This window comes from Gopherus evgoodei, chromosome 22, assembly GCF_007399415.2.
Source record: "Gopherus evgoodei ecotype Sinaloan lineage chromosome 22, rGopEvg1_v1.p, whole genome shotgun sequence".
NCBI classification, from domain to species: domain Eukaryota; kingdom Metazoa; phylum Chordata; order Testudines; family Testudinidae; genus Gopherus; species Gopherus evgoodei.
The window spans coordinates 719,725-745,249 of NC_044343.1; the positions used below are offsets into that span (position 1 = coordinate 719,725).

The 25,525-nt window shown below is 40.9% G+C and overlaps 1 protein-coding gene across 2 annotated transcripts in view; it reads left to right on the forward strand.

Moving 5' to 3' along the window:
• MYO9B (myosin IXB) overlaps nucleotides 1-25,525 on the forward strand; it is an 84,210-nt gene that overhangs the window by 40,236 nt on the left and 18,449 nt on the right. For both annotated transcript variants that reach the window (XM_030540057.1, XM_030540056.1), the window contains exons 4-26: nucleotides 2,308-2,370; nucleotides 3,568-3,667; nucleotides 4,350-4,450; nucleotides 4,807-4,936; nucleotides 5,455-5,544; nucleotides 6,001-6,117; nucleotides 6,467-6,601; nucleotides 9,387-9,508; nucleotides 10,118-10,259; nucleotides 10,532-10,727; nucleotides 11,341-11,416; nucleotides 14,431-14,520; nucleotides 15,737-15,850; nucleotides 17,107-17,146; nucleotides 17,823-17,945; nucleotides 19,054-19,134; nucleotides 20,797-20,907; nucleotides 21,271-21,393; nucleotides 22,132-22,281; nucleotides 22,371-22,537; nucleotides 23,037-23,999; nucleotides 24,738-24,804; nucleotides 25,306-25,436. In XM_030540057.1, the coding sequence (XP_030395917.1) occupies nucleotides 2,308-2,370; nucleotides 3,568-3,667; nucleotides 4,350-4,450; nucleotides 4,807-4,936; nucleotides 5,455-5,544; nucleotides 6,001-6,117; nucleotides 6,467-6,601; nucleotides 9,387-9,508; nucleotides 10,118-10,259; nucleotides 10,532-10,727; nucleotides 11,341-11,416; nucleotides 14,431-14,520; nucleotides 15,737-15,850; nucleotides 17,107-17,146; nucleotides 17,823-17,945; nucleotides 19,054-19,134; nucleotides 20,797-20,907; nucleotides 21,271-21,393; nucleotides 22,132-22,281; nucleotides 22,371-22,537; nucleotides 23,037-23,999; nucleotides 24,738-24,804; nucleotides 25,306-25,436 (3,432 nt within the window). The remainder of the gene's footprint in view (nucleotides 1-2,307; nucleotides 2,371-3,567; nucleotides 3,668-4,349; nucleotides 4,451-4,806; nucleotides 4,937-5,454; nucleotides 5,545-6,000; nucleotides 6,118-6,466; nucleotides 6,602-9,386; nucleotides 9,509-10,117; nucleotides 10,260-10,531; nucleotides 10,728-11,340; nucleotides 11,417-14,430; nucleotides 14,521-15,736; nucleotides 15,851-17,106; nucleotides 17,147-17,822; nucleotides 17,946-19,053; nucleotides 19,135-20,796; nucleotides 20,908-21,270; nucleotides 21,394-22,131; nucleotides 22,282-22,370; nucleotides 22,538-23,036; nucleotides 24,000-24,737; nucleotides 24,805-25,305; nucleotides 25,437-25,525) is intronic.

A 25,525-nucleotide genomic window follows, 5' to 3' on the forward strand; every position in this document is an offset into this window, starting at 1 on the left:
AGAACATTGGGAATCATTAGGAAAGGGGGAGATAATAAGACAAAAATGTCATATTGCCTCTATATAAATCCATGGTATGCCCACATCTTGAATACTGCATGCAGATTTGTTCGCCCCATCTCAAAGAAGATATATTGGAAATGGAAAAGATACAGAAAAGGGCAACTAAAATGATTAGGGGTATGGAACAACTTCCATATGAGGGGAGATTAATAAGAGTGGAACTCTTCAGTTTGGAAAAGAGACATCTAGGGGGGATATGATAGAGGTCTATAAAATTATGACTGATGTGGAGAAAGTAAATAAGGAAGTGTTATTTACTTCTCATAACACAAGAACTAGGGGTCACCAAATTAAATTAATAGGCACAGTTTACTTGCAGAACTCCTGGCCAGGGGATGTTGTGAAGGCCCAGACTATAAACAGGGTTCAAAAAAGAACTAGATAATTTCATGGAGGATAGGTCCATCAATGGCTATTAGCTAGTATAGCAGGAATGCAAAGCCGTGCTCTGAAGTGTCCCTAGCCTCTGTTTGCCAGAATCTGGGAATGGGCAAGAGGGGATGGATCACTTGATGATTAACTGTCCTGTTCATTCTCTGTGAAGTACCAGGCATTGACCACTGTCAGAAGATAGGATACTGGGCTAGATGGGCCATTGGTCTGACCTACTGTGTTCTTGGATTGTCACTGTATATTTAATTTCCTGCTAAATGATGGCTGTTCCATGTCATCCATTTTCCTCTCCATGTTGTAATTTAAAATAGTTTCAGATCTACTGTTTGAAAAAAGTTCGGGGAGAAGTAAAATAGAAGTGAGGAAGTTTTGTTGTTTTTTGTTTTTAGAGAAGTCATACACCAGTTGAAAGACAGGTGCAGGAGAAAATGACGACACTAAACAAGGTAGTTAAAACTCCGTACACATGCATTAGCTATTACTTGGGCTTAATGTAGCTGAAGAGGAGTGGAGGATTTGATGTGTGTTGGCAAAAAATGTTCCCAAATGTAGTTTCATTTTAGCTAGTGGATCGTAGTTAAAAAACTCATTAAAAATCAGTATGATGGTGTCTAAATATAACTTGAACTCTGCAATAGACACTAAACATTGCAGGTTATTCTTTAGGAGTGCTCCTATCCAAAAGTGGAGTAACTTTATATCAGTTGTATAAAGCGATTAAAGGTTATTTACTACAGCAACAATTAGATGTTATACTGGATCCTTCATTACAAGTAATAGGTTTTGTCCAATTGCCTCTTATATGTTGTCTTTGCACTTAATTATCCATCTAATGTCATATGCTGAAATCTATTTCTGTCTTGGTGAATAAACTATGTATGTATAAAGAATACATAGCAGCATCACACCACATGTTTCTGTAAACACATTAAAAGTTCTGCTTTCATGAGGTGGAATGAGATAGTTTAGAACATTAAAAAGGAGTTCTGGTTTATGCTGCAAACCTGTCTGTGTTATGCCAGGTATTGAAATTGTAACAGTTAACTGTTTCTGGGGTTTTGATGCAATGTTCCATTGAAAAGTCTGATTTATATCATTGCTGTTTCTTAAACACGTCAGAGATGAACAACAAGCCTCCACTCTGTTTCAGTGCTTTGAGTATTATTCTGGCATCTTTACAGATGAAGTCACCCCAACTCAGGAGATTGGTACCATGTGAATTCATTTGTTTTCCGTCTCCAGCCTGAGAAAAGGCTACTTCAGCTCTGGCTTCATTCTTTGTCCATTTGTATCCCCCGTGGAAGAGTAGATTGTTCTGTCGCTTACTCGCCATACAGTTTCCAACATAGAGTTCCCTACTTTCTGGCCTCCCACTGTGGCTGGTGAGGTGGTCCAGTATGGGCCAGGAAATTCAGGAAGTCTGGCAACAATGTTTCTGTTATATTCTCTCTGCATGTTGTGGCCCTTGCTTGAGTCACTAAAGTGATAAGCAGCTGTACTGGCAAAATCAAGTTGTGTACAGTATTTATGGTTTTACAGCAACAGCTCATCTTAGTTTAATCTTTTTCCATTCAGATCTACCAAGATAAAGCACCAAAAAGATAATTGTTCCTCAGGGTAGCTGTCCATTTCAAGCATTCTCACTGTATCCTCTCAAAGCCAGCACAATACGACTGAGCTTTTTGTCTCAGGCGATCAGAGGTGACAATGAGGTCATTCTACCCTGAGCTCTAGGGTATATGAAATCTTCATAAACTCACTTGTAGCTAGTTGCTGTTTAGTGTTTAATATACAGATGCTCTGTTTGACTGTGTTGCCCCTTCATGTTTTATTTCTTTTGGGGGATTGCAGGGCTGTTGTTGAAAAATATCTGCTTGAAAAATCTCGCCTGGTCTCTCAGGAAAAGGATGAAAGGTAAGAGGAGATTTGTATTTTGTACTGTCTGTTTGAATGTCTCTTCCACAATCAGTGATGTCCACCTCTCTAAGCACAGTCTTTTCATATAAATGAAATTCCACAATTCTCTAATTCTCATGACAAGAGATTGGATCAAAATGAGAAGAGTTTGGGGTGAACTGTTGGTACGTGTGTGCAGGTCATCAGCAGTTTGTGTATCTGTCAAAAGACTGGACTGAACCCAAATGAATACTGACTAAATATGTACTGATCAGTGCTCTCTCGAAATATACTCCTAGCATGATGGCTGCCAGTCCTGATCAGATAATAAGGATTCTTTAGAGTTATGAAAATAAAGTTAACTCAGTCATGTCATGGTGCCAGTATTTCTTAGAGCTAATAAACATTGAACATTTTTAAAGGTGATTTGCACAAAGTTTTTCACAAATTGGGTTCCCCCTCCCCCGCTACTTATGATTTATGTAGAAGGCCTGAAGGTTTTTCAGAGAACTTTTCCGCTAGTTTTGTTTTGTTTTGTTTTGTTTTGAAACCTTAAATATCTGAAGTATCAAGCCCAGTTTTGGTGGAAGAACAGTTGGAGGCTGGGGTCTGTCTTGGATCTCTTGTGAGCTCTATGACATGAGTGGGAGTGGGAGTACAAAGACTTTCTTTATCCAACATGTTAACTAGCAATTGAAGTTAAAATGCTGTTTCTTGACACTAGTTTTCCAGTCATCATAAAAGCAAATGGACGCCAGCCGAGTTCTTTTCCCTTTGCAAGTCACCTTTAAGCACCTTCCCTCTGTGCACTTGAATACTGCTACATACAAGTTAATTTGTGACAGTGGACCCAGGAAGAGGAAATACTTTAGCCATTTTGAAATTTCATATAAAGGTTTCTTCGTCTCGAACCAGTGCTGCTTATCTGGATGTATGTGCTGGGAAAACAAATTATGCACTTTTACTTTTTCTAAGTAAATTCTCTACAACAGAAGTACAATTCTTTATTTATTACTTTAATAATAAAGAACAAATGAGAGGATAAGAGTAATTTTCTTCCTCGGGATTTTTTTTCTAAACACTATATGTGTCACTAATGATATGTAATGTAGTAATTATGGCAAAGGTGCCTTTTTATCAATTTGGAAGCATGTAAGGCTTAAAGAGAAACCAATGTCATATCTTCATTAAGTAGAAATATGTTTCAATCTATAGGAACTACCATGTGTTTTATTATTTGTTACTTGGAGTCAGTGAGGAAGAACGTAAAGAATTTCACCTCAAGCAGCCTGAAGATTATTTCTACCTCAATCAGGTAAACAGTGGTACTCTGTGCGTAACTTCAGTGATGAAGGTGCGGTGTCCCTCTTTGAGAAGTTGTAGTGATAAAGGATACCAGAGCAGAGAATCTTTGTTTCCTCTTGTGTCCTGTGATGATTCTGTATCTAGAAACTAGTTCAAATGGCAAAGGTGGCTTTTTGACAAAACATTGCTTCTTAGCTATGCAGCAGCATGAGCATCAACATCACAAACTGTGGTATGAACCACTCATTACTCTTCTCTCTGTGAGCGAGACTTAACTCTCACCAGACTTGTCTGTGCTTCAGCTTTCTGGGCCCCATATTAGAGATCATGGCAGGTCCTAAAGATGAACTCATGAGCACCATATTGACATGACACAAAATTCCCTTTGTACAACCATTTTAGAGATGTTCGCACCCTCAATATCAGGAATTAGACTGCACTTTGTGTTTGAAGACTGTTGATTGTGCTTATAGCATCTTTCAGCTGGAGGCTGGTTGAGGACACGGGACAGAGGATGCGTTGACATAAGAGCTTAGTCTTGCAGTTGCTGTAAGAAAATTGAAATAAAACAAAATTCTGGACTTTGCCAGAGCAAAACAAAAATTGCTTCAGGCCTGCACTTTGAGTTGTGCCAGTATCTCTGTTGTTCAATGTGTTTATGTGAACTGAATTATTGTGGGGCTTTTCTGTAGCATAACTTGAAAATAGAAGATGGGGAAGATCTGCGCCATGATTTTGAAAGATTAAAACAAGCCATGGAGATGGTTGGCTTTCTTCCAGCAACTAAAAAACAGTAAGTAGAATTGTTTGGCCTCTTTCTGCAGACAGCCGGTTAGTGTTCATGTATTGGAGTGCAATTGATGTGAAGTAGTCTGTATTGCTGTCTGTTCTGTAAAAATACATTATGAACAGAATGGTGTGGTGTGTTCTAATTTGTAAGACATCAAAACTATATTTACTTTGCTAAGGCCATTAGAAAACAGGGAAAGTAAAGGGCTGCTTTTGTGGGCTGCCATAGGCCAGTTGTGTTATCTATATCTCTTTAAATAGATGTGGCTGTGTTTCTGTTATGCATTCTGGCTGTATTAACCTGTTAACTTCAATTAGAACATCAATTTTTAAAAAGACGCTATTGTTTTTCTTCTTCAGGATCTTTTCAGTACTCTCAGCTATTCTTTACTTGGGCAACGTTACCTACAAGAAGAGAGCCACAGGTCGGGATGAAGGGTTGGAAGTGGGACCCACAGAAGTACTGGACACCCTCTCTCAGCTTCTGAAGGTAGAGTATGCCCTTTAATCAGTACCGTAAACATTAAGCTACTGTCATGTTCTGCCTCAGTAACTTCTTGGGAGCATTCAAGTTCAGCGTGCCTCAGAACTGACATAGGAGTATTGCCGGGGTATCTTATTGGGGAAGGGAGCCAGTTTGCTATAGTGAATAGGAATGTGCACGCTGTGAGTGACTTTCTTAGGGCTAGGGAGAGATAAAGGGAGTGAAACGCAACCCACAAGATGGGAATGGTAAAATCTGGTTACTCTGTTAGTTCTTCAGCTCTGTATCAGGAGCAGAGAAGTGGAGCTTAGCTTGGCAGCACTGGGGACTTCCCACCACAGAAATCAATCTTAACTGCATGTAAACTGAAAAAAGGATTTTAAGAAGCTCAAGGACTTGTCCTAAGGGTTTGACATAGGCATCTGAGGAATTAGTAACTACCGCTGTTACCATATTGCTGTTGGTCAGGTAGCTAATGTTTAAGGTTGTCAGTAATTCTTGTTTTTCTTGCTTTTTGTGTGAAGGTCAAACGAGAAGTTTTAGTCGAAGTGCTGACAAAAAGAAAAACAGTGACTGCTAATGACAAACTTATCCTGCCATATAGTCTCAGTGAGGTGAGTGTCTAAAGGCATTAGAAGAAGGAACTTGGCCCATTTACCCTATAACTGACCTGCATTGTGAGTCTGTTGGTAAAAGTGCTAGAACAGTTGTCTTGGGCTTTTCTTACTCTTTAAAATCGCTAACCAGAAAATAGTCCCTGATTACATCTGAGCTGTGAATATCATGTTGGATTGCTGTGGGATTTTTACTTTATTAACTTAAATACATATTTTAAATAGACATGGCCAAACTCCCATTGTCAGCTTGTGGAAAAAGTTATGTATTATAGATTTAGTGAGTCAGTACAAATGAATGTTAAAATGAAAACAAACAAAACCGAAGCTCGGGCACTGAAAGCCCTTATACTGTGCCAGTGGAAGGTTCGACATTGGAGTAATCTGATTTTTTCTGACTGATACTGCAAGTCCTCATATTTCAGGCCAACTTAATGAACTGTTTTTTATCTGCAGGCTATAACAGCTCGTGATTCAATGGCAAAGTCACTGTACAGTGCCCTGTTTGACTGGATTGTTCTGCGAATTAATCATGCGCTTCTTAATAAGAAGGATATGGAAGAATCTGTTAGTGTAAGTTCTTCACGAGAAATAATACCCTTCTAAACTCAGCCATTGCAGTTGTGCACATAACGCTACCAAAGTACTCTCAAATATCTGGAGTGAAATCCTGGCCCAGTTGAAGTTAGTGGTAATATTCTCAATGACTTCACTGGAGCTGGGATTTCATGATAGGTGTCAAAAAGGCAATGATCTTCTATCATCTTGAAAAGTGTTTGTTAAAATTTTAAACATGCCAGTCATATTAGAATAGACAGTAATTCTCATGCTTAGTGCATGGTCAACAACCACAGCTGTAATTGTATGATTAGCTCACTTTCACGATGGCCTACCTAACAGGACTTCTGCATTGTTTTCTTAGTGCTTGTCCATTGGTGTGCTCGATATATTTGGATTTGAAGATTTTGAAACCAACAGTTTTGAACAGTTCTGCATAAATTATGCAAATGAGCAGCTTCAGTATTACTTCAATCAACACATTTTCAAATTAGAACAGGTAAGAAAACACATCTTGAAGGAATGATCTCCCAGCAAAAGTTTAAGGATGAGGTAGTAAAATCTTTTATTCATGTATTGATTTGTCTTGCTTTATAAAGCACCTAACCATTGCAAAAAATTAAAAGTATCCCCTCTCCAAAAAGCTTATGCTGTAACATTATAGTTGTGAAAGTACTTAGTTAAAGATCCTGTTTCAGGTCCTAATTTATTTTGTGGAGTGTGTTTGTATTATGGTAGAGGCCCCATTTGGGTACCAGGGCCCCATTGTACCAGGCACTGTGCATGCACAACAAAGACAGCTCCTGCCTCAAGTGCTTAATCTAAACAGAAGATGGGCTACAACATCAGGATACTACATAGATGTGGCGAGCACAAGATATCAATGAAACTAAGTTACAAATTTTGGGACTGAAACATCATCAACTTCCTGTAGCCAAAAAGGGAATTAATTTGGAAAGGTTTGGGAAAGCAGTCAAGGTTCGTTTCAGATTATTTCATCTGTTCATAAATACTTTGATTTAGTTGCTTGTACCTGGGGCATCCTGCAGTGAACTAGTCTTAATGCAGTTAAAATAGATGGGTCATATTTTTGGGTGTGTGCATATAGGGTAAAATTACCATTCTGGGGCATATGGCACTGGAGTGTCACAGTGTGCATTTATTGATGGTACTGGATTCACATGTATGCACTGGCATATTTTTATTAAATACGAGGTACCTGGTAAATATAAAAAAATCTGGCCAATACTCTAAATGAATAAGAATGAGGAGATTCAAAGTATTGCTTCTCAGCATGTCCATAATTTGTTTACATTGCATGTAGATGCGAAGGCATTAAAAGCCATTATTATTACTACCAGAGCAGTTAGGAGCCCTAGTCATGGACCAGGATCAGGACACACACACCCTCTTCTTCTCCTCCCTCCTGCCCCCAGCCCCCCATGCTAGGCTCTGAACAAATGTAGAACAAAAGCCATATACAATAATAGTAAATCAGACTATATATAAGCAAGAGGGTGTTTTATAGTTACCACCGAGAACATAAACTCTTCTACATAAACTCTTTAACCTTTCTGTAACAACTAGGCTGGCAAGAAGTCTCTGTACAGGTGTTTCCACAATCCCTGCAACTTCAGAAACTAAATATATAAAAGGGAGTTAGCTGGCTGTTTTCCTGTGGGTCCAGTTTCTTTATTAACTTGTATTTAACTCCAGTAAAGTGCTCGAGAGAAGTCTCATTTGTTTGCTCAATGAGATAATAGAGATTTATCTTTCTGTGCTCTGGCTTTAACTGATCCTGGGTCTGGAACCAAAAAATGTTAATCTTTCAAGTGTGAAATCTCTAAAGCACAGAAACAGAAATAGTATCCAATAATAAGGTACGCTGCATCTTCTGTTCTGCAATCTGGGAAAAACCTATCACTTTCCTTGTTTTAAATGTCTTTATTAACACATTCAGTATTTAAAATATTCAGTTTTTCTCATTGCTTCTTCCTCTTGATGGTTGTTAGAGAGTGTACTTAACTGCATGGATACATATTAATTACATGCTGTGTGTCCTGTAAAATCAGCTAGAGCACTTTGTGTGTGCATGGTACTTGATTTTAAATGTGCTTTGATGTGTGGTGCAGCATTCAAGATTAGAATCTGGTCTTGTGTCCTTAGGCTTGTTGTTTCTTTGTTTTCTTGCTGCTGCCTTTAGAAAAAAACAAAATCCAAAAACTTTTCTGGGTCATGACAAAATAATTTGTCCTATGGTCAATCTGCATGAGGGATAAATTGCTCTGTATTATGTATTTTATGAACAGTGTGTAAATAGCTTTAAACAAAGTAAAGGAAAAAGTTGCTCAAATACACACATTTCATAAGTAAACACAGTAGAGAGCCAGCAGTGTAGTAATTTAGGACAGGGTTGTTATCCAGACTAAACAGAGTAAATAGTTATGTGCTGTTTTTGTTTTTCTAATTCTGTTTTCCCAAACAGCTTTAATCCTTAAGTAATTCATTTCCTGTATCTCTGTCTGCGTGGGTTCCCTCAGGGATTCTTTGTATATCTTTTTGAGCAGGGACTTGTTCATAGAACTTAAATACCGTTTTTTGTAGTGTGTTGTTGTGCATATAAATCACACAGAGTAGATAAATAGGACAGATTTAGTTCCACCCAATTGAAAAGGATGCATTTTCTAACGTTCATAATGTAGAAAGCACCTCCATTTCACATTCTGCTGCTTCTCTCTTTTTAAACACGTGGTTCTGTTTTTCACTGGTGTGTAAATACATTACTCAGAATTGTAAGTGTATTATCTCCAAACCAATTTGCCTCTGGCTTCTGCAGCATGAAGAAAAGCTGATTGTGGAGCTGGCACTGCTAAGTTGTTTAGCACAGAAGTATGTGGAGGTGTGCTTTGCACAGCTTTATCAAAGAAAACTCCAAATCTTCTGAACCAAGGCAATGCTTACTGCAGGCAAGACATATCCACCAGTCGCTCTTAGAGAAATAGATTCCATCTCTCACTCCCCAGTGTTTTGTAGGCCTGGTCTGCCTGGCATATGGAATTTACCATACAGAGATTAAATAAAATATTAATTAGAGAATCTATGCTTTAGTATCTATAAATGAAATATTTTTTTTTCTGGTTCTGACTGCCCCTGTATGAACTAACAAACTTGGAACCTGGCAGTATCTATCTAAGGAAGCCATGCTGTGGGATGCAGTGTTTAGTTAGCAGGGCTTGACAGGGTTGGCTGCTGTGGTGATATGGAAATTTTCTCGAGTTGCACAGGAGGAGTATCAAAGTGAAGGGATCGCTTGGCACAATATTGACTATACAGATAACGTGACCTGCATTCACTTAATCAGCAAGAAGCCCACTGGCCTCTTCTATCTCCTAGATGAAGAAAGCAAGTAAGTATCAAGTTTCTTCCTCAGGACTTGCTGTGTGTGTCATAAGGGAAAATGTCATAAATAGAGGAAGTTAATGGTTATGGTAGATAACAGATTAAGGGGAGGGAGGGATCTTCATATGTACAGTGTACAGCTAAATCAGATTCCTCTCTGAGAAATTACGCCAGTATGTTGGTGTTCTTGAATAAACAGAACTTGGAGTTTTCACTGTATAATTATGGAGATAGTATGAAGCATATGGCTGTGGAATGTAATTATGAAAGTGCTGTAAGATGTAACTATTTAGTACCAGTCCTTACAAAGTTTGATAGTGGAAGGTTGGTATGAAATGTCTATATGTACAATATGTGTTTCTAAATACAGTATTCTGCTTTGCTTTGGATTGCTTTCTGCTCAAAAGTTAACTCTGTTACTCAGCTCTCTAAGTGCCAAAGCGGGACTGTAAGCTGCTTACCCTTGTGTAGGGCACATTTATCCAGTTTGTCACTGCTAGTGACATCTTGGACTGTACCAACTCACAGCTCTCTGGATGAGCAGGCTTACCTTCATTCATACTTGGAGAGCAAGAAGCTGACATTTCCCACTCTGTTTTCTACTTTATGTCCTTAGCTTTCCACACGCCACCAACCAGACCCTACTTGCAAAGTTCAAGCAGCAGCATGAGGAGAACAAATTCTTTGTTGGGACACCAGTGAAGGAACCTGCTTTTATCATCCGGCACTTTGCAGGGAAAGTTAAATATCAGATAAAGGTATGTAGCAGATTTTGAATAATCACCAAAGGCCCTTTTCCTTTCCTTTTCCCTTTTCTACCCTACAATTCAGTATAAACAGAAAACTTGTTGGGTCTGGGTTAAACTTGGTGTTTCACTAGAGTTGGATTAGTTTTTTTGTGAAAGTCTTGGAGAGAAGACCAAGACCATGTTAAGAATTATTCAGGCTGATACATCCCCTTAGCCAAAACACAGTTCCATGGGAATCCTTTCTGATTTAGTGTTTTGGGCTTGGTGATTCTGTTCTGCAGGATTTCCGAGAGAAGAACATGGATTACATGAGACCAGATATTGTTGCTTTGCTGCGAAGTAGTGACAGTGCCTATGTTCGGGAGCTGATAGGAATGGACCCAGTGGCTGTGTTCCGCTGGGCTATTCTGCGAGCAGCAATTCGAGCGATGGCTGTCTTTGCAGAAGCAGGACGTCAAAGAGCCCAGAAAACTGCAGGTATTGAGCACAGAGAAACCACTTTAGAAATATTTTTAAATACAAGCAGATATTGTAGGCTACAATTCTACAGATATTGTAGGATAGAAAGTGTTAAAGCTTAATGCTGAAGGGGAAACTGTCCTACAGTTTTAAATAACTTGTCCAAGATCAGGAAGGGCATAGATGTTGTTAACCTGAGTTCAGAAGTCAGGAATTCCTGCTTTTAAGCCCTGTGTTATGGCTACATCCAGCATGAAACTCTGTTGCCACCAGTGCATGCTTTAGAAACAGTGTGTGAAATATGATAAAATATTTTGTAAAGCTAGTTGTGATGTAGGCAGTTCTAATGCATAGCAGGTATTGTCTACCTGTCACTGCTTATTTAATGGCATTTTGTCAGGCTCCCGAAGCCCCCACTGAGATCCCAATTTTATAAATTAGATTGTTTCACCTTTAATATTAGTACTCAGTCTTAAGAACTTTTTGAACAGATGAGTTTGCCAGCTGTAGTTGGAGTAATACTTTAGACCCTCAGGCATATTTCTGCAGTTGTGATTGAAACGCTGTGTGTTCTATTGTGTGAATAAATTTGTCAAAATTAATGAGCACTGTCCTTTACTTTCCACAACAGGTGTGGTGCGTCACGGACCCCGGGTTCCCCTGGGAGAACTCCAGAGAGCAAATACACCAATAGAAAAAGTTTATCGGTGAGAAACGTGTGCTTGGCTTCTAAATCAGAACCATTTACGCAGAACAATGGGCAGTATCCTAAGGATAGTAGGGAAGAGTTGATATGCCCTGTCGGGAAGGGCCCCACGCTGCTGGGCCATGTTGTACATAGTACCTAGTGTCACCGCCATCCACATGCTTGGTTGACAACTACACCTCTACCCCCATATAACACTGTCCTTGGGAGCCAAAAAATCTTACCGCGTTATAGGTGAAACCACGTTATAGCGAACTTGTTTTGATCCACTGGAGTGCGCAGCGCCCACCCCCAGAGCACTGCTTTGCTGTGTTATATCTGAATTTGTGTCATATCAGGTTGCGTTATATCGGGGTAGAGGTGTAATTTATTTTTTCAGTATCTTGGCAGTTGTGTTGAGGTCTTCCTATTAATATAAATAACAATTGGAAATAGTACAAAAAATAGGAGATTCACGATATGAGGCATAATTGCTCTCTACTTAGTATGCTTAGGCTGTATAAATTGTGACGAGAGACTGAGAAGAAGCTGTTCACTTGGAATATCTATCTTTAATTACCCCTCTTCTAAAATGTTGGGAAGCCAAAGATACCTGAATAATGTTGAATGAATGTGTGTGGGCCTGTGGAAGAAGTGGGTTTTAGGAGGGATTTGGAAGAGGAGAGGAGGGAGGATGCTGTGCTGTCATTGGGAATTATGGTAGAATCTCAGAGTTACGAGCACCAGAGTTTTGAACTGACCGGTCAACCACAGACTTCATTTGGTATCAGAAGTACACAGCAGCAAGAGACAGGGAAAAAAAAAGAAAAAAAAAAAAAAGCCAGTACAGTACTGTGTTAAATGTAAACTATAATGTTAAAAAATAAATAAAGGGAAAGTTTAAAAAAAATTTCACAAGATAAAGAAACTGTTTCTTTGCTTGTTTCATTTAAATTAAGATGGTTAAAAGCAGCATTTTTCTTCTGCATAGTAAAGTTTCAAAGCTGAATTAAGTCAATGTTCAGTTGTAAACTTTTGAAAGAACAACCATAACGTTGTGTTCAGAGTTACGAACGTTTCAGAGTTACAACCAACCTCCATTCCCCATGTGTTCATAACTCTGAGGTTCTACTGTAGCTGCATGCATAGAGAGCAATATGGAGAAAGGAACAGAAGGAACATTGCCTTGTGGTGAAGGATCCAGTAAACAAGATCCAAGGTGTTGGGCAGGGAACCTAGATGAGTTTTAAGTATCAGAGGGTAGCCGTGTTAGTCTGGATCTGTAAAAGCAGCAAAGAATCCTGTGGCACCTTATAGACTAACAGACGTTTTGGAGCATGAGCTTTCGTGGGTGAATACCCACTTCCTCAGATGCATGCATCTGAGGAAGTGGGTATTCACCCACGAAAGCTCATGGTCCAAAACGTCTGTTAGTCTATAAGGTGCCACAGGATTCTTTGCTGCTTTTATAGATGAGTTTTGTTACTTATACACAGTAGCACCCTCCATTTGCTAGCCACTTTCCAGACACTGAGGAAGATGCAGTCCCTGCACCTCTGAGCATGCAGTCTATTTATTTGTGTTACAGTAGTGTATAGAGCAGAGGTGGGCAAACTACGGCCCACGGGCCACATCCGGCCCGTGGGACCATCCTGCCTGGCACTTGAGCTCCTGGCCAGGGAGGCTAGCCCCTGGCCCCTCCCGTGCTGTCCCCCCTCCCCTGCAGCTTCAGCTCACCGTGCAGAGAGTGCAGCTGGCTCCGGCCAGGCAGCGCAACTGCCAGTCCTGCCGCTCTGAGCGTCATGGTAAGGGGGCGGGGAGGGAGGGGGGTTGGATAAGGGGCAGGGTATCTCAGGGGGCAGTCAGGGAGCAGGGAATGGTTGGATGGGGGGGCAATCGGGGACAGGGAACAGAGGGGTTGGATAGGCATGGGAGTCCCGGGGGACCTGTTGGGGCGGGGGTGTGGTTAGGGGTCAGGGCAGTCAGGGGACAGGGAGCAGGGGTGGTTGGATAGTGGGCAGGGTCCTGGGGGCAGGAGGTCTTGGGGAGGGGGTGGTCAGGGGACAAGGAGCAGAGGGGTTGGGTGGGTCAGGGATTCTAAGGGGGACAGTCAGGGGGTGGGAGTAGGCAGAGGGGGGGCCACTCTGTTTGGGGAGGCAAAGCCTTCCCTACCCAGCCCTCCATACAGTTTCGCAACCCCGATGTGGCCCTCGGGCCAAGAAGTTTGCCCATCCCTGGCCTAGAGGCCTCAATTAAGCATCAGGGTCCTCTCGTACAAGGTGCTGTAGAAATATCTAAATAAGACAGTCCTTGACCCAGGGATTTGACAGCATAGGATACCAATATGTTGCAAAAGTGCACTATGAAGAAAACTGGAGCTGTCTATATGTGCTCTCTTGTCTAGTTATCACTTCTGTGTCAACTTTCCCTCATTCTGTTACTGCTATAGAATTTTAAGTTTTTGCTTTCTGGAGCATATCCACTCTTCCTATTAGTACCCAATTTGGAGTAATAATCCAGATATAATCCAATTTCCCAGCCTCTGGCTGGAATACCAGATATCAGCTGGAAATAAGGAGCAGATAAACTAACATATGCTGCTTTACTTTCTGAAGAAAGGAAGGGAAATAACACAGATCTGTCTGTGTGTAAGAAAGATTTGTTTATAAAGTCTTTTTATGGAGATGCTCCACCTGGTTGTTAAATAAGAAACAGTGCTATCGAATATCACTGACGTAAACTCTGAACCTAGCCTTACCACTAAGTTTCTAAACTCTCTATCTGTAATTACTGTATGTTGCTTTCTGTGTTGTACATGCCTTCCCTTTCTATTGGACCCTGAAAAATGAAGAATTCATAAGAGTGCCCATACTTTGATAGCCTTTGTTTCTAGGAGTATAGCATTGATCACTGAAAATGCAGTGAAGTGGTTGGGAGCAAGGAGATTCCTTACAGAGCTGGTTCTGATCATTTTTCTGTCTCTGCATATTTACCTTTCCATACAATATTTAGGTTCTATACATGTTCCTTTTGCAGCTGCTCAGTGCTTGATTTCTCATTTGATTGCTCTGAGGATTTCGATATAAATGCATTTGAAGACATCATTGCTTTTTATGAAAGCAAGAAGTAAGTAGAAGTGAGAAGACTTTGTAGCTGGAGACCAGGGAGGCACATTCCTGGGCATAAGCACCTTCTGAGCATAGTCAGGGCAGAAATCAAGCCTCAGAGAGTGTTGAACATCATAAAATAACTGGTTCATAGCAAATTGGACACTTTCAGCCAAGTGCAACTGAAGTCCACACTGAACTCTTAGTAGTAAGCCAATAAAACTATCAGCCATAGTGTCACTCATTTCCTTTAGTATTTTAATGAAAAAAAATTAACAGCTTTCTTAAAAATAACTGTCAAAGGAACTAAAGACAATGAATGAATACCTTTTAAAAAAAATGGTTGGTGCTGCCTGACTGAGCAGTGTAGGATGGCGATGGCATTTTATGGTCAGAAGTGACTTCTTACACTTCTGTTATATTTTTGGTTTGTGCCTCTCTGGAAAGTAAAGAAGGTAAGTTTTTTGCCAAGATGTGACACTCCCCAGCATGGTGCATGGTTAAACTGATTGATTCAACCACTAATTAGAGGCCATCCCAGGCTGACTTTTAAAAGCTAAACATGAGTCTAAAAAAATAACTTGAACTGGAAATGGGAGAAGTAAAACTTCACTTTGATGCAGTGTCAAATACTCCTGCAACAGCTAGCTTTCTGGTCTACTTTTTCATGACATTGTGCTATGTAGACATACTGTAACATTCAATCATATTGAAGCTATTCAAAGAAATATTTATATTTATTGCTAGATTAAGTGCAAAAAAAGTCTCAAATATTGTCTTAAAGACCATTCAAATAGCTCACAAAATAGCTTCTTTGCACGTTAAGCTATGTAGAATTTTGTATCTCTACAAGGGAGCAATTCCCACTTTTGGGTCATTTTGCTCCTAGCTATTTGTTTGCACACTTTTCCTTGGACATCTCATTAAGGACTTGCTGACTGTGTTGACTTCTATTGGTGAAAAGCTGTGATCCTCATGAATTCAGAATTGATGACCCAAAAGTGTGCATCAAATGGACAAGAGTCCTAGAAAATAACTTGACCCTGATATTTGAAACATGGGGGCACTAATTGATATGTCAAGCCAGCACTTTCTCCCAGAAATGTTCATGTTTAGGGAAAAAGTAGCCTAGGATGGACCTGCTGTTGTTTAGAACATACTGGGTGATGGGACTTCCTTTTTATCTCCTTGTTTTCTCACTCATGGTTGTCTTTGTCTGGCTGTGGATCGTTTAGAGACTTGCATGACCAAATCATCAAGAGCATAAAAGGACTTCCTTGGCAGGGTGAAGATCCCTGTAGGCTGCTTCGGTCACTCAGCCGACTTCAGCAACCTCACGTCCATTTCCTGTGAGTTTTTGTGCACTGGGTATTGCTTTGCAAGTGCAACAATAATGAAGTAGTTATTACAGTCCAAAACAAAATGGTTATTTTTGTGACAGAGCAAGCCTCTGTTAAGATTAATTTAAACAATACAGAAATTGTGAGCAAACTATTTCCTCTGTAGTGGCTGCAGAGAATGTTACATTGCCTCCTTTGCACTAGCTAATGCTAAATTCTGCTTTTGATACCAGCTGGCCCCTAAACATCAAATTGTATAGAACAAATCAGTTATTGGAACACTACAGAAAATCAAGTTTCACAACATAAGTACAATTTGTATAGCGGGGGTGCTGAGCGCCATTGAACCAAACTGTAAACCCCTTGTATGATGGAAACCACTTTAAGCCAGTGGGTGTTGCAGCCCCCCTAGTTCCAGCACCTATGAACATAAGCAAATTATAAAGGAATAGTTTCCCAAAGTGCAGGACATAGGCTAACAATACATACATTCCTAGATCCAGTGGCTTTAACTGTCAGGTGTATATATGTATGAAAATGAATCTATAATAGATTGCATAATAATGGGATATTAATTGCCTGACACTGATCTGGGGCATACCTTACACCAAAGGGTTAGCATTGCAGGAATTAGCAGGGAGTGAAATGCAGCCCCATTCCCAAGGGATTCGTTTTCCAATTCATGGCCTCATTCCATTTAGTATCTTTGTGTCTTAGCCTAGGAAGTCCTGGAGATGATCCCATTAGTCAGGCCTTAGAATTCCTAACTGGCATGTTGGGGCATGTGCTGTCCAGCTGTGAACAGCTCTCTGCTCTCACAAAGTGATGCTGGGACCAGCAGGCATAGCCTTTTGGCAGTGCATAAGTGTGATAAGGAGACTTCCAAAGGCTGCACAGTTGGTTATATAGACTAATAGCATGTGTTTTGTTTTTGTTTTATTTTTTAAAGCAAATACAGCATTTGCAGCAATTAGTGTTTCTCTAACAGCTGTGAATTATATTTGTAAACAAAACATTTCCTTTTTGCTAATACTGCAGGTATTGGAAATGGGCAAAACCATTTCCTTCAAAGTGGCTTGCATTCCCTGCATTAATCAGTTATAACGAACTCCTGTGTGTGCATGAATACCTCCTGAAGCTGTTGCACTCATTCTCTTCTGCTCTGCATCTTAGCATGGTCTAATTTGCAAGGTGTGGCTAACACACTGAACTAACAAAAATCATATTATGTATTGTTTCTTAAACAAACTTTAATATTTTAACAGGAAGAGTAGAAGTACCAAACAAAAGCAGATCATTCCCAAGGTAAATTTATTCAGCATATTTTAAGATGTCTTGGGTTTTGCAAGTAATGAATATGCATCTTGCGTCAGGAAAGACTGTTCTAGAATATAGAAAAATCTCCATCTCCCTTTCACATCCAAAAGATGAGTTTGCTTTATAGGTACAGTTTGTTCTTTTATCTGAAGAGTTACACAAATATTTCTTGAATCTTCTTTCTGTAAAGCGATGTGCATGTAACTGGAAGGCTTATGGAATAGCTAAATATGTGGAGAAAGCACATTTCAGTGTTCCTAGAAGCCAGGAACGCTCTTATCTAGATGCTATTATCTGAGGTAAACCTACTGAATTCTAGAGCTCTGGAGCTCGAGTAGTGTTCACAGGTGATCTGTGACGCAGCTGGGCAGTGGAGACTACTTGTGGATGGAACCTACCTGCATTACAATACGGAAGGAGATGGCACATGTGCAGAGCCACTGACTAGCCCACAAGGGACAGAAGTATTGTGGGGAGGCTGTGTGTTTTCCTTTCCTGTCCTTGAAGAAGAAATGGTTTTGGTATTTAGAAGAGGATGATTTAGGTTTAAAATAAAAATCATGAGACTCACTGAGGGATTCAACATTTTCCATATAACAAGTGTGATCACAGTTTATATAGATGTATGTTGACTGAGTGAAAACAGCAAATTTCTCTGTTCTAGAACTTGCTGGACTCCAAGTCTCTAAAGCTTATAGTAAGCATGACTCTGCATGATCGGACTACAAAATCCCTCTTACACCTACACAAAAAGAAGAAACCACCTAGCATAAGTGCACAGTTTCAGGTAAATGAGTATCTGAACTGGAGATATACAGATATTTCAGCCTTCATAGAGAATCAGAAACCACTGCTATGCCATGGAGCGTGCAGTGAATGCACACCACTGAGGACCTGTCCCTGAACAGATCTGACTTCTGGTTTATTTCCTAAACCTGTTTGCAAGTTCCCTATATAGATGATCAGCTAATTCTCCTAGCTCTTATGCAATCTTTTGACACTTGGGGTCTGTCCTGTGTCACCAAAAAAATAGGACCTTCTGGCAGTCAACACCTGTAAGGTAGGCAGCGAGAGGTCAGTAATAAGCTACAGAAACACCTAGTTCTTGCCATTGTTTGAGTATCTTCAAGGATTAGAGGTGAAGGTGTCCTTGATGTTCCTGGCAGAGAAGGGAAAAAATTGACACAAAAGAGATGAAATGGTGGCACCTGAGGCCTCCTATCAGATCAATTGTTGTTTGATTAGCCAGAAGACTAGAGGGGAATTGTACTCAGAGGAGGAAGGTCTGCTATTGCCAAAAGATCATCATCACACACACAGTGTACTAAGGACCATTGTGCCAACCAGAGTGACCATAGTAGACAGCCAGCGGCAGCTCCAGGTACCAGTGCTCCAAGCGTGTGCCTGGGGCGGCAAGCCGCGGGGGGCACCCTGCCAGTCACTGTGAAGGCAGCAGTGAGGCTGCCTTCGGCAGCATGCCTGTGGGAGGTCCGCCGGTCCTGTGGATTCAGCAGCAATTTGGCGGCAGGTACGCTGAACCTGCGGGACCGGGGACCTCCCGCAGGCATGCCACCGAAGGCAGCCTGCCTGCCTGCCTTGGGGCAGCAAAAATGCTAGAGCCGCCCCATTGACAACATCACACCAGGCATCATGTAGTGAAGTTCCTAGACCTGGCTTTATCCTATGAACGCCAATCTCTGGGCAGTCCCACAGGCAGTGCCAGGTATGATCTGGGTGTGCACCCCTTTGTGTGTTGATGGAGAGTGAGAGCACAGTGTGCGTGGGGTGTTTTTGTCCGTTTGAGCAACATGGCTGAAGAACATTCTTAGCTATTGCCAAAGGCAACTCAAAATAGTGATATTTGAAGAATGAGTGTATTGAATGTTTCATTCTAGAACTCCCTCAATAAATTACTGGAGACCCTGGGGAAAGCTGAGCCATTTTTCATCCGCTGCATCCGCTCCAATGCTGAGAAGGTAGGTCACTCTGCCTCCCAGAGCTAAGTTGGTCTGATTACTGGATGTACAGATAGGGCATCCCCATCCATGTACCGTTGTCAACATGTTTGATTTTACTTTGCTTTAAGGCAGCATGCAACCAGCATGTGTAAAGGCAAATTGTGCTTTCTCAGATACTTGACAAAAAGATAGTAGTGCATGAAATAATTCTTAGCCCTTTCTTAGGTTTTTGAAGAGAATGTAATGAAAGCAAGGGAATCTTGTGTGTTGTGGGTAGGTATTCATTGATCGATGCCATCAGGAAATGGCTTTTATCAAAATAGCCACAGCAGGCTCTTATAAAACTTGTGTCATCACAGCAGCTTTGGGGATTATGGTTCTGGCTGGTTCAAGGGACTGGCAACCAGTTCTAGCTCTACTCAGGTTGGTAGCGATAGGATGCAGTTACCATCAGACAGCTGTTTGGTGGCATGTGTGGAATGAATTAGTGGGTCTCAGTACAGTTCTTTGTGGGTAGATGTCTGCACCTCAGAAATTTGGCTCTAGTTGCTCCACTGTTAGTTCTAGCAGAAGTACGGAGAAGAATCCAAAGATGAATAGTAACAAGCACGCAATTCTTTGCATTATTTGGTTACTCTGGTTATTTTTTCTGCTATGCGGTGTAAAGTGCTGTTGCTCTTCTGTCGAGTGGTGGCAGGTGCCAGGTCTTGCTGGTTGCTGATTTCTCCTCTTCCAAAGAGAAACCAATCTGGAGTCTGGGTATTTTCTTATTGCAGCTTGTTCATTTACACTGTAGACATCAGTCCTCGAAGAGCGGAGATCATGAACTGCAATTAGGTAGTATGCTTATTCAGAAATCTAGTCCAAACACCAATGTCCAATTTCCAGGAAGCAATTCTGCCCCAAGAACTCTAGTTAGAGAAATTAAGGCAGAAAGCAAACTTCTCCAAGCTTCCTCAAAGAACCTACATCACAAAATTAACAGTATGCAGTAGAACACCAGAGTTACAAACTGACTAGTCAACCACACACCTCATTTGGAACTGGAAGTACACAACCAGGCAGCAGCACAGACACCCCCCCCACCCCCCCACCCCCAAAAAAAAAGGAAATATGGTACAGTACTGTATTAAACGTAAACTACTAAAAAATAAAGGGAAAGTTTAAAAAAAAAAAAGATTTGACAAAGTGAAACTTTCTGAGCTTGTTTCATTTAAATTAAGATGATTAAAAACAGCATTTTTCATCTGCATAGTAAAGTTTCAAAGCGGTATTAAGTCACTGTTTAGTTGTAAACTTTTGAAAGAACAACCATAACGTTTTGTTCAGAGTTATGAACATTTCAGTTACCAGCAAACTCCATTCCTGAGGTGTTTGTAACTTGGAGGTTCTACTGTAGCATTTCTTTAAAGATTCTACACTGCTCACATGCTAAAAAGAACTTTAAAGACTATGTAACAGTGCCACTTTTTGACTCCTGCCATAAGAATACTGTCTCCAGCTATGTGGATCTGGAGAGAAGAAATGTAAATATTTGGGGGTAGCTTGCTTTAGGAGAGTAGGAGAAAGGAGTCGCTGACAGAAAATCAGTGTAAATTCTCAGTAAGAGATCTTGTCTTTAAAGAGAGTGTGTAAATTGTGTCCTGTATTTAGGTCTCTGTTTCCCTGTGTCTCTTTCAGAGGGAGCTGTTCTTTGATGAGGGATTAGTGTTGCAGCAGTTGAGATACACTGGCATGTTGGAGACTGTGCGAATCCGAAGATCTGGTTACAGTGCCAAATATACATTCCAGGTACTTGGAGTGTGGTGGGATCAGACCAGTATGATTTGGGAAGCGTATGCATCTATAAAAAACACACCACTTATGAGATGCCCAAGTGCCTTCACCTGTGTATCTGTGTAATATATGCTGCTGATGACCACTTGGACTCAATTTCGGTTTCTGTGCCAGGAAATATCTACTTAATCTAGCTCTGAAACCTCAATGAAATGCTACCTAAAAGCATGTATCATTAACCTAGACAGGTCCTGTCCTGAGAAGGCATAATCTGAACTGCTCTTGAGGATTATCTGTGCTGTTCTATTTATTGCATGTAGAGAATGTTAATGTCTGCTAACTCTAGTCTCTCACGATCTCTGTTTGTTACCTACTCAGGATTTCATAGACCAGTTTCAAGTGTTACTACCCCAAAATGCCAAAGCCTCAAAGGAAGAGATTTGGGCTCATCTGAATAAACTGAAACTGGACAAAAACAACTACCAAATAGGGAAGACCAAGGTCTGTAAAATGTGTCCTCCACTTCACCCCCTGTAAGAAACACTAATGGGATTCCCTAGCAAAACATGCAGACTCAGCACAACATATATTTTATTTTGTTTCTTCTCCTATCCACAGGAAAATGAACTGTTTTAAAAATTTGACTCTGTCTTCTCCAGGATGTCTCAATTGCTTGTAGCTCCTCCAGCTAACGGCAGTTCCCTGGACTTGGTGCAGGGCTGTACCCTGCAGAGACAGCCTTTATACTTTAAGGACATTGGTTATCTGGCCTGTGGGCACCACTGGCTTTTATCACAATGATCAGTGTTTCCATTTAGGAAGAGATTTGTGCTGCCTTCAGAGAAGTGTGTGGTGGAATCTGAACATGAGGGTTTAGTTAGTAAAACAGAATTTAAAATAGATTTTTGGGAGGAAGAATTCATGATGTTGGGCTTTACAAGTGAACCATATTCCCAGCCCTGTGTGGGACAGAATTGTCGCTATCTGTCCTCCATTTATGTTTAATACCCAGAAAACTAGGAAATGGGATGGAAAGACTTATTAATGTATCAGATATAATGAACAGCTGTTATGTGGCAGGAGGCAGCCACAGCTGTTTGGAAAAGGAAATGCAGTACTCGTATAGCTTGAAAGCAAAGCATATGCGCACCCAAGTATAGTATCCCTGGGGTGTATCCTTATAAGAGATGGAGCAGTCTGGTACTGATTAATGCTCATGTGACCTTTTTCACTGACTAGGTGTTCATGAAGGAGGCAGAAAGACAGATGCTACAGGACACGCTACATAAAGAAGTGATCAGGAAGATTGTTCTCCTTCAGAGCTGGCTCCGGATGGTTTTGGAAAGGAGACACTTTCTCAGAATGCGGCAGGCAACTATTACTCTGCAGGTGTGTGCAACTTGATTTTAGTGGGAGCTGCAAATCTCCACCAAAAACACTTCTGTGGCTGCTTCTGACCAATGAAATCTTGCTTCCAGACTTGTTGGCGTTCATACCGTATTAGGAGGGCATTGGAGAGGACTAACGCTGCCATTTACATTCAGTCGGTATGGCGACGATACAGGGAGAGAGAATCCTACCATCAGCAGAGGAGGAGAATCTCCCTTGTGCAGGCTCTTGTCAGGGGACACCTACAGCGCAAGAGGTAAAAGAAAAGGAGTGATGTAGTTCAGCCAGGCCTAAATTCAGATACCACTCAGGCTGTTTCAGAGCTAGTTTGCTATGGTTGCAGGAATGAATTCTTCATTATGGTGCATTGGCTCTACCAATAACTGGTGACAATCTGATCATCGTCCCTTAAGAAAGAAGAGTAAAAGCTGCATGTGGCCAGATTTAAACTGGGATGTGACAGCCCAGGCACTGAAGTTTTCGGGTTAAGCCAGAGTTCCCAAGCAGTTCCCAAGCAGCAGCTACCCTGGCGTGCAAAGGTTGCACCAGTATGGAGCAGATTGCAGATGTCCTAATCATACGATGGAGCTGTGGCTTGCAGAGACTACAAGGCTCCAGGCAGCCATGCTGGCACTTTAAAATTGAGGTCACCTGCTGTTTGTACTCTGCGAGCCACATTTAACCCACAGCCATGCTTCTTGTCCACTTCTGGGGTAAGCCTTTACATGTCCTGTCTTTAATGTGTTTTAACCTAGATTTCAACAAATGATTGTGGAAAAACAACAGGAAATGCAACAAGCTCAAGAGGGAGAGGATAGTGTAAGCCAAGAAGATGGTAATGAACTAGCATTGGAGCAGTTGGCTGTAAAACCTGAAATGCAGCTGGATCAAGGTATTGAACAGATGGCAGCAGGAGTAGATGAAGCTCAAAATGATGGAGATGAAAAACTGAGCCACGCTACCGAAAAGGCTGTTCCTTCTCAGAAGAGCATAACAGATGGCCATGAGAAGCTCACAAGCAGTCGGGAGAAACGGGAATCTCGCCGGCAAAGAGGTCTGGAACATAATAAATTACAGAATAAGCACGTCCTGTTCCCCTTAAAGCAGCAGTCTTTAGTATGCCAGGAAGAAGAAACCTCTGCTAAAGAAACTCCAGAAACTGTCCAAGAGCCAAACAAATTCACAGCATACAAGACAGTCCTTCCAAAAGGTACAGAGGAAGAGAGAATCCCAGTGGAAGAAAACAAAACCCTTTCAGACACACAGGTCCCAGGTGAAATACTGGACAGTGATGTCTCCTTTCCCAAGCAATCCAATGAATCAAAACAGGAAATACTAGATGATAAGATTATTGATAAACTGAAAATTCAAGACAACCAAAAGAATCAAATAAAAGGCAGTCAAAGCTTTACCTGTCCTGAAAGGCCATCAGATTTCTCACTGCACATTAAAAAGAATCTTACTCCCACCAGAAGCTTTCAAACTGGAGATGAGAATTATGGAAATAAAAATAAACACCGAATCTCAAAGGTGGACAAAGATCTGGACAGCCCTCCCTCTTTCCAGATTCAGAGGTATCTGCATGACCCCGGAGAACTGAGGGACAAGCGGGAGAAATGGAAAGGAAAGAGGCAGTCAGAGGCTGGTCAGAATGATGTACTGAGCGAGTCTTTGGATGAAAGAAACCGAACTGGCCAATCCCCTCAGACCCTACTATCGTAAGAACAGCTTTCCCAATTGCTTTGACAATTCTGTGGTCAGTAGCAGCTGGCTTTAGAGAAATCCATTATCAAAAATATTTAAAATAAAGGTGGGATGGGGAGGGGGGAGAGGAGGTATTGTGGCAACCTGTTCACCCGGCCCCAGTGTGGGATAAAGAAATTCTATCTGTACTTTAAAATTCCTGGGTTCTAAGGCCCTGATCCTGCAGTTAGATCCATGTAGCTCAAACCTCGCAGTCTTGCTGAGCTTCCTTGAAGCTAGTGGGGTTTTCCAAAGGATCCCGTGCTACTATGTGGATGCAGTTTGAGGACTGGGGCCTTAGCTAGTACATTAATATCTGCTGTTTGTCTGCATCTCTCAAAGAACTTCTTTTCCTACATCACTGGATAAAATGTTGCTCCAAAATGGCCAGTCTCTTCAGATCCCCAGCATTGGCTCCATGTTTATGGTAGACAAAATTTAAAGTAAAGAATCTTTGACTTTTAAATGCAAATATATGGGAAGAGTGGTGGATTACAATAATACATGTCAATTAAGATTCTCCTACCCAGGTTAAAAATCAACATGTGGGATTTTTTAAAAATGCTTAAATCTGCAGGATACTTCTCAGAAGGTTATAACTATTTTATGGGAAGTAAGATTTTGTCCTGAACTATCTGACAATATGAACTTTGATTCTTAAAAGTATAAAATCTGGTTTTTCAATGCAGAGTAATATTCTTGTAATCTTATAGAAAAAAGGGGACTACTTCTTCGCTGGATGATATCGCTAACCTTGCTCAGTCTGTCACCATGATTCAGGTATTCACACTCTTCAGAAGTGTATTTCTATTTGCCTTACTTGCCTTATTAGGAGTGTGAAGCATAGGACCTTGTGTATATTTGAACTGCAGTGTGTACTGTAAATGCAAGAGCCTTTTTAAATCAACCTTTGGCTTTATTTCCATGTAATAACCCCAGATGTACAGTACTTTCCCTCTTAATTTGTGTAAATTTGATTTTAAACGTTACCTTTAATAAAAATTTTAAATCTGAAAGATTTCATGTGCCAGCTATTACACGGCAATTTGTGCATTGAATTTCATATGCTTTCACAAATGGAGTCCCAGATGAGGCATTATATATAATAGGGCATTGTCTCAGCACGAGAGATCTACAAATTGAGTGAAGTGGATTCTTTCGATTGTTGTACAAAAACAGAACTTGGTAAACTTCTTAAAAGATAAAACTTAAATGTGTGAATTAGCAGTTCCTTCATGGACTGGATTTTAAAGATCGTTCTATTTCTTTAATATTCTGTAGCCATCTCCGGAAACAATGGCGGAGGAGAAGAGCAACAAGAAACAGACTTTGCAAAAGAAGTCCAATGAACAGTTATCGCTCTTGGATTTAGCTGTCTCAGTGCAGCTACCTAGCCAGCCGATGGATGCCAAGTATGTGTTATGTGTGTGTCTATGGGATTGACTTCAACCAAACGAACCAAAGAACATGCCCTTTCCATAGCATGCCCTGTTATACCCAA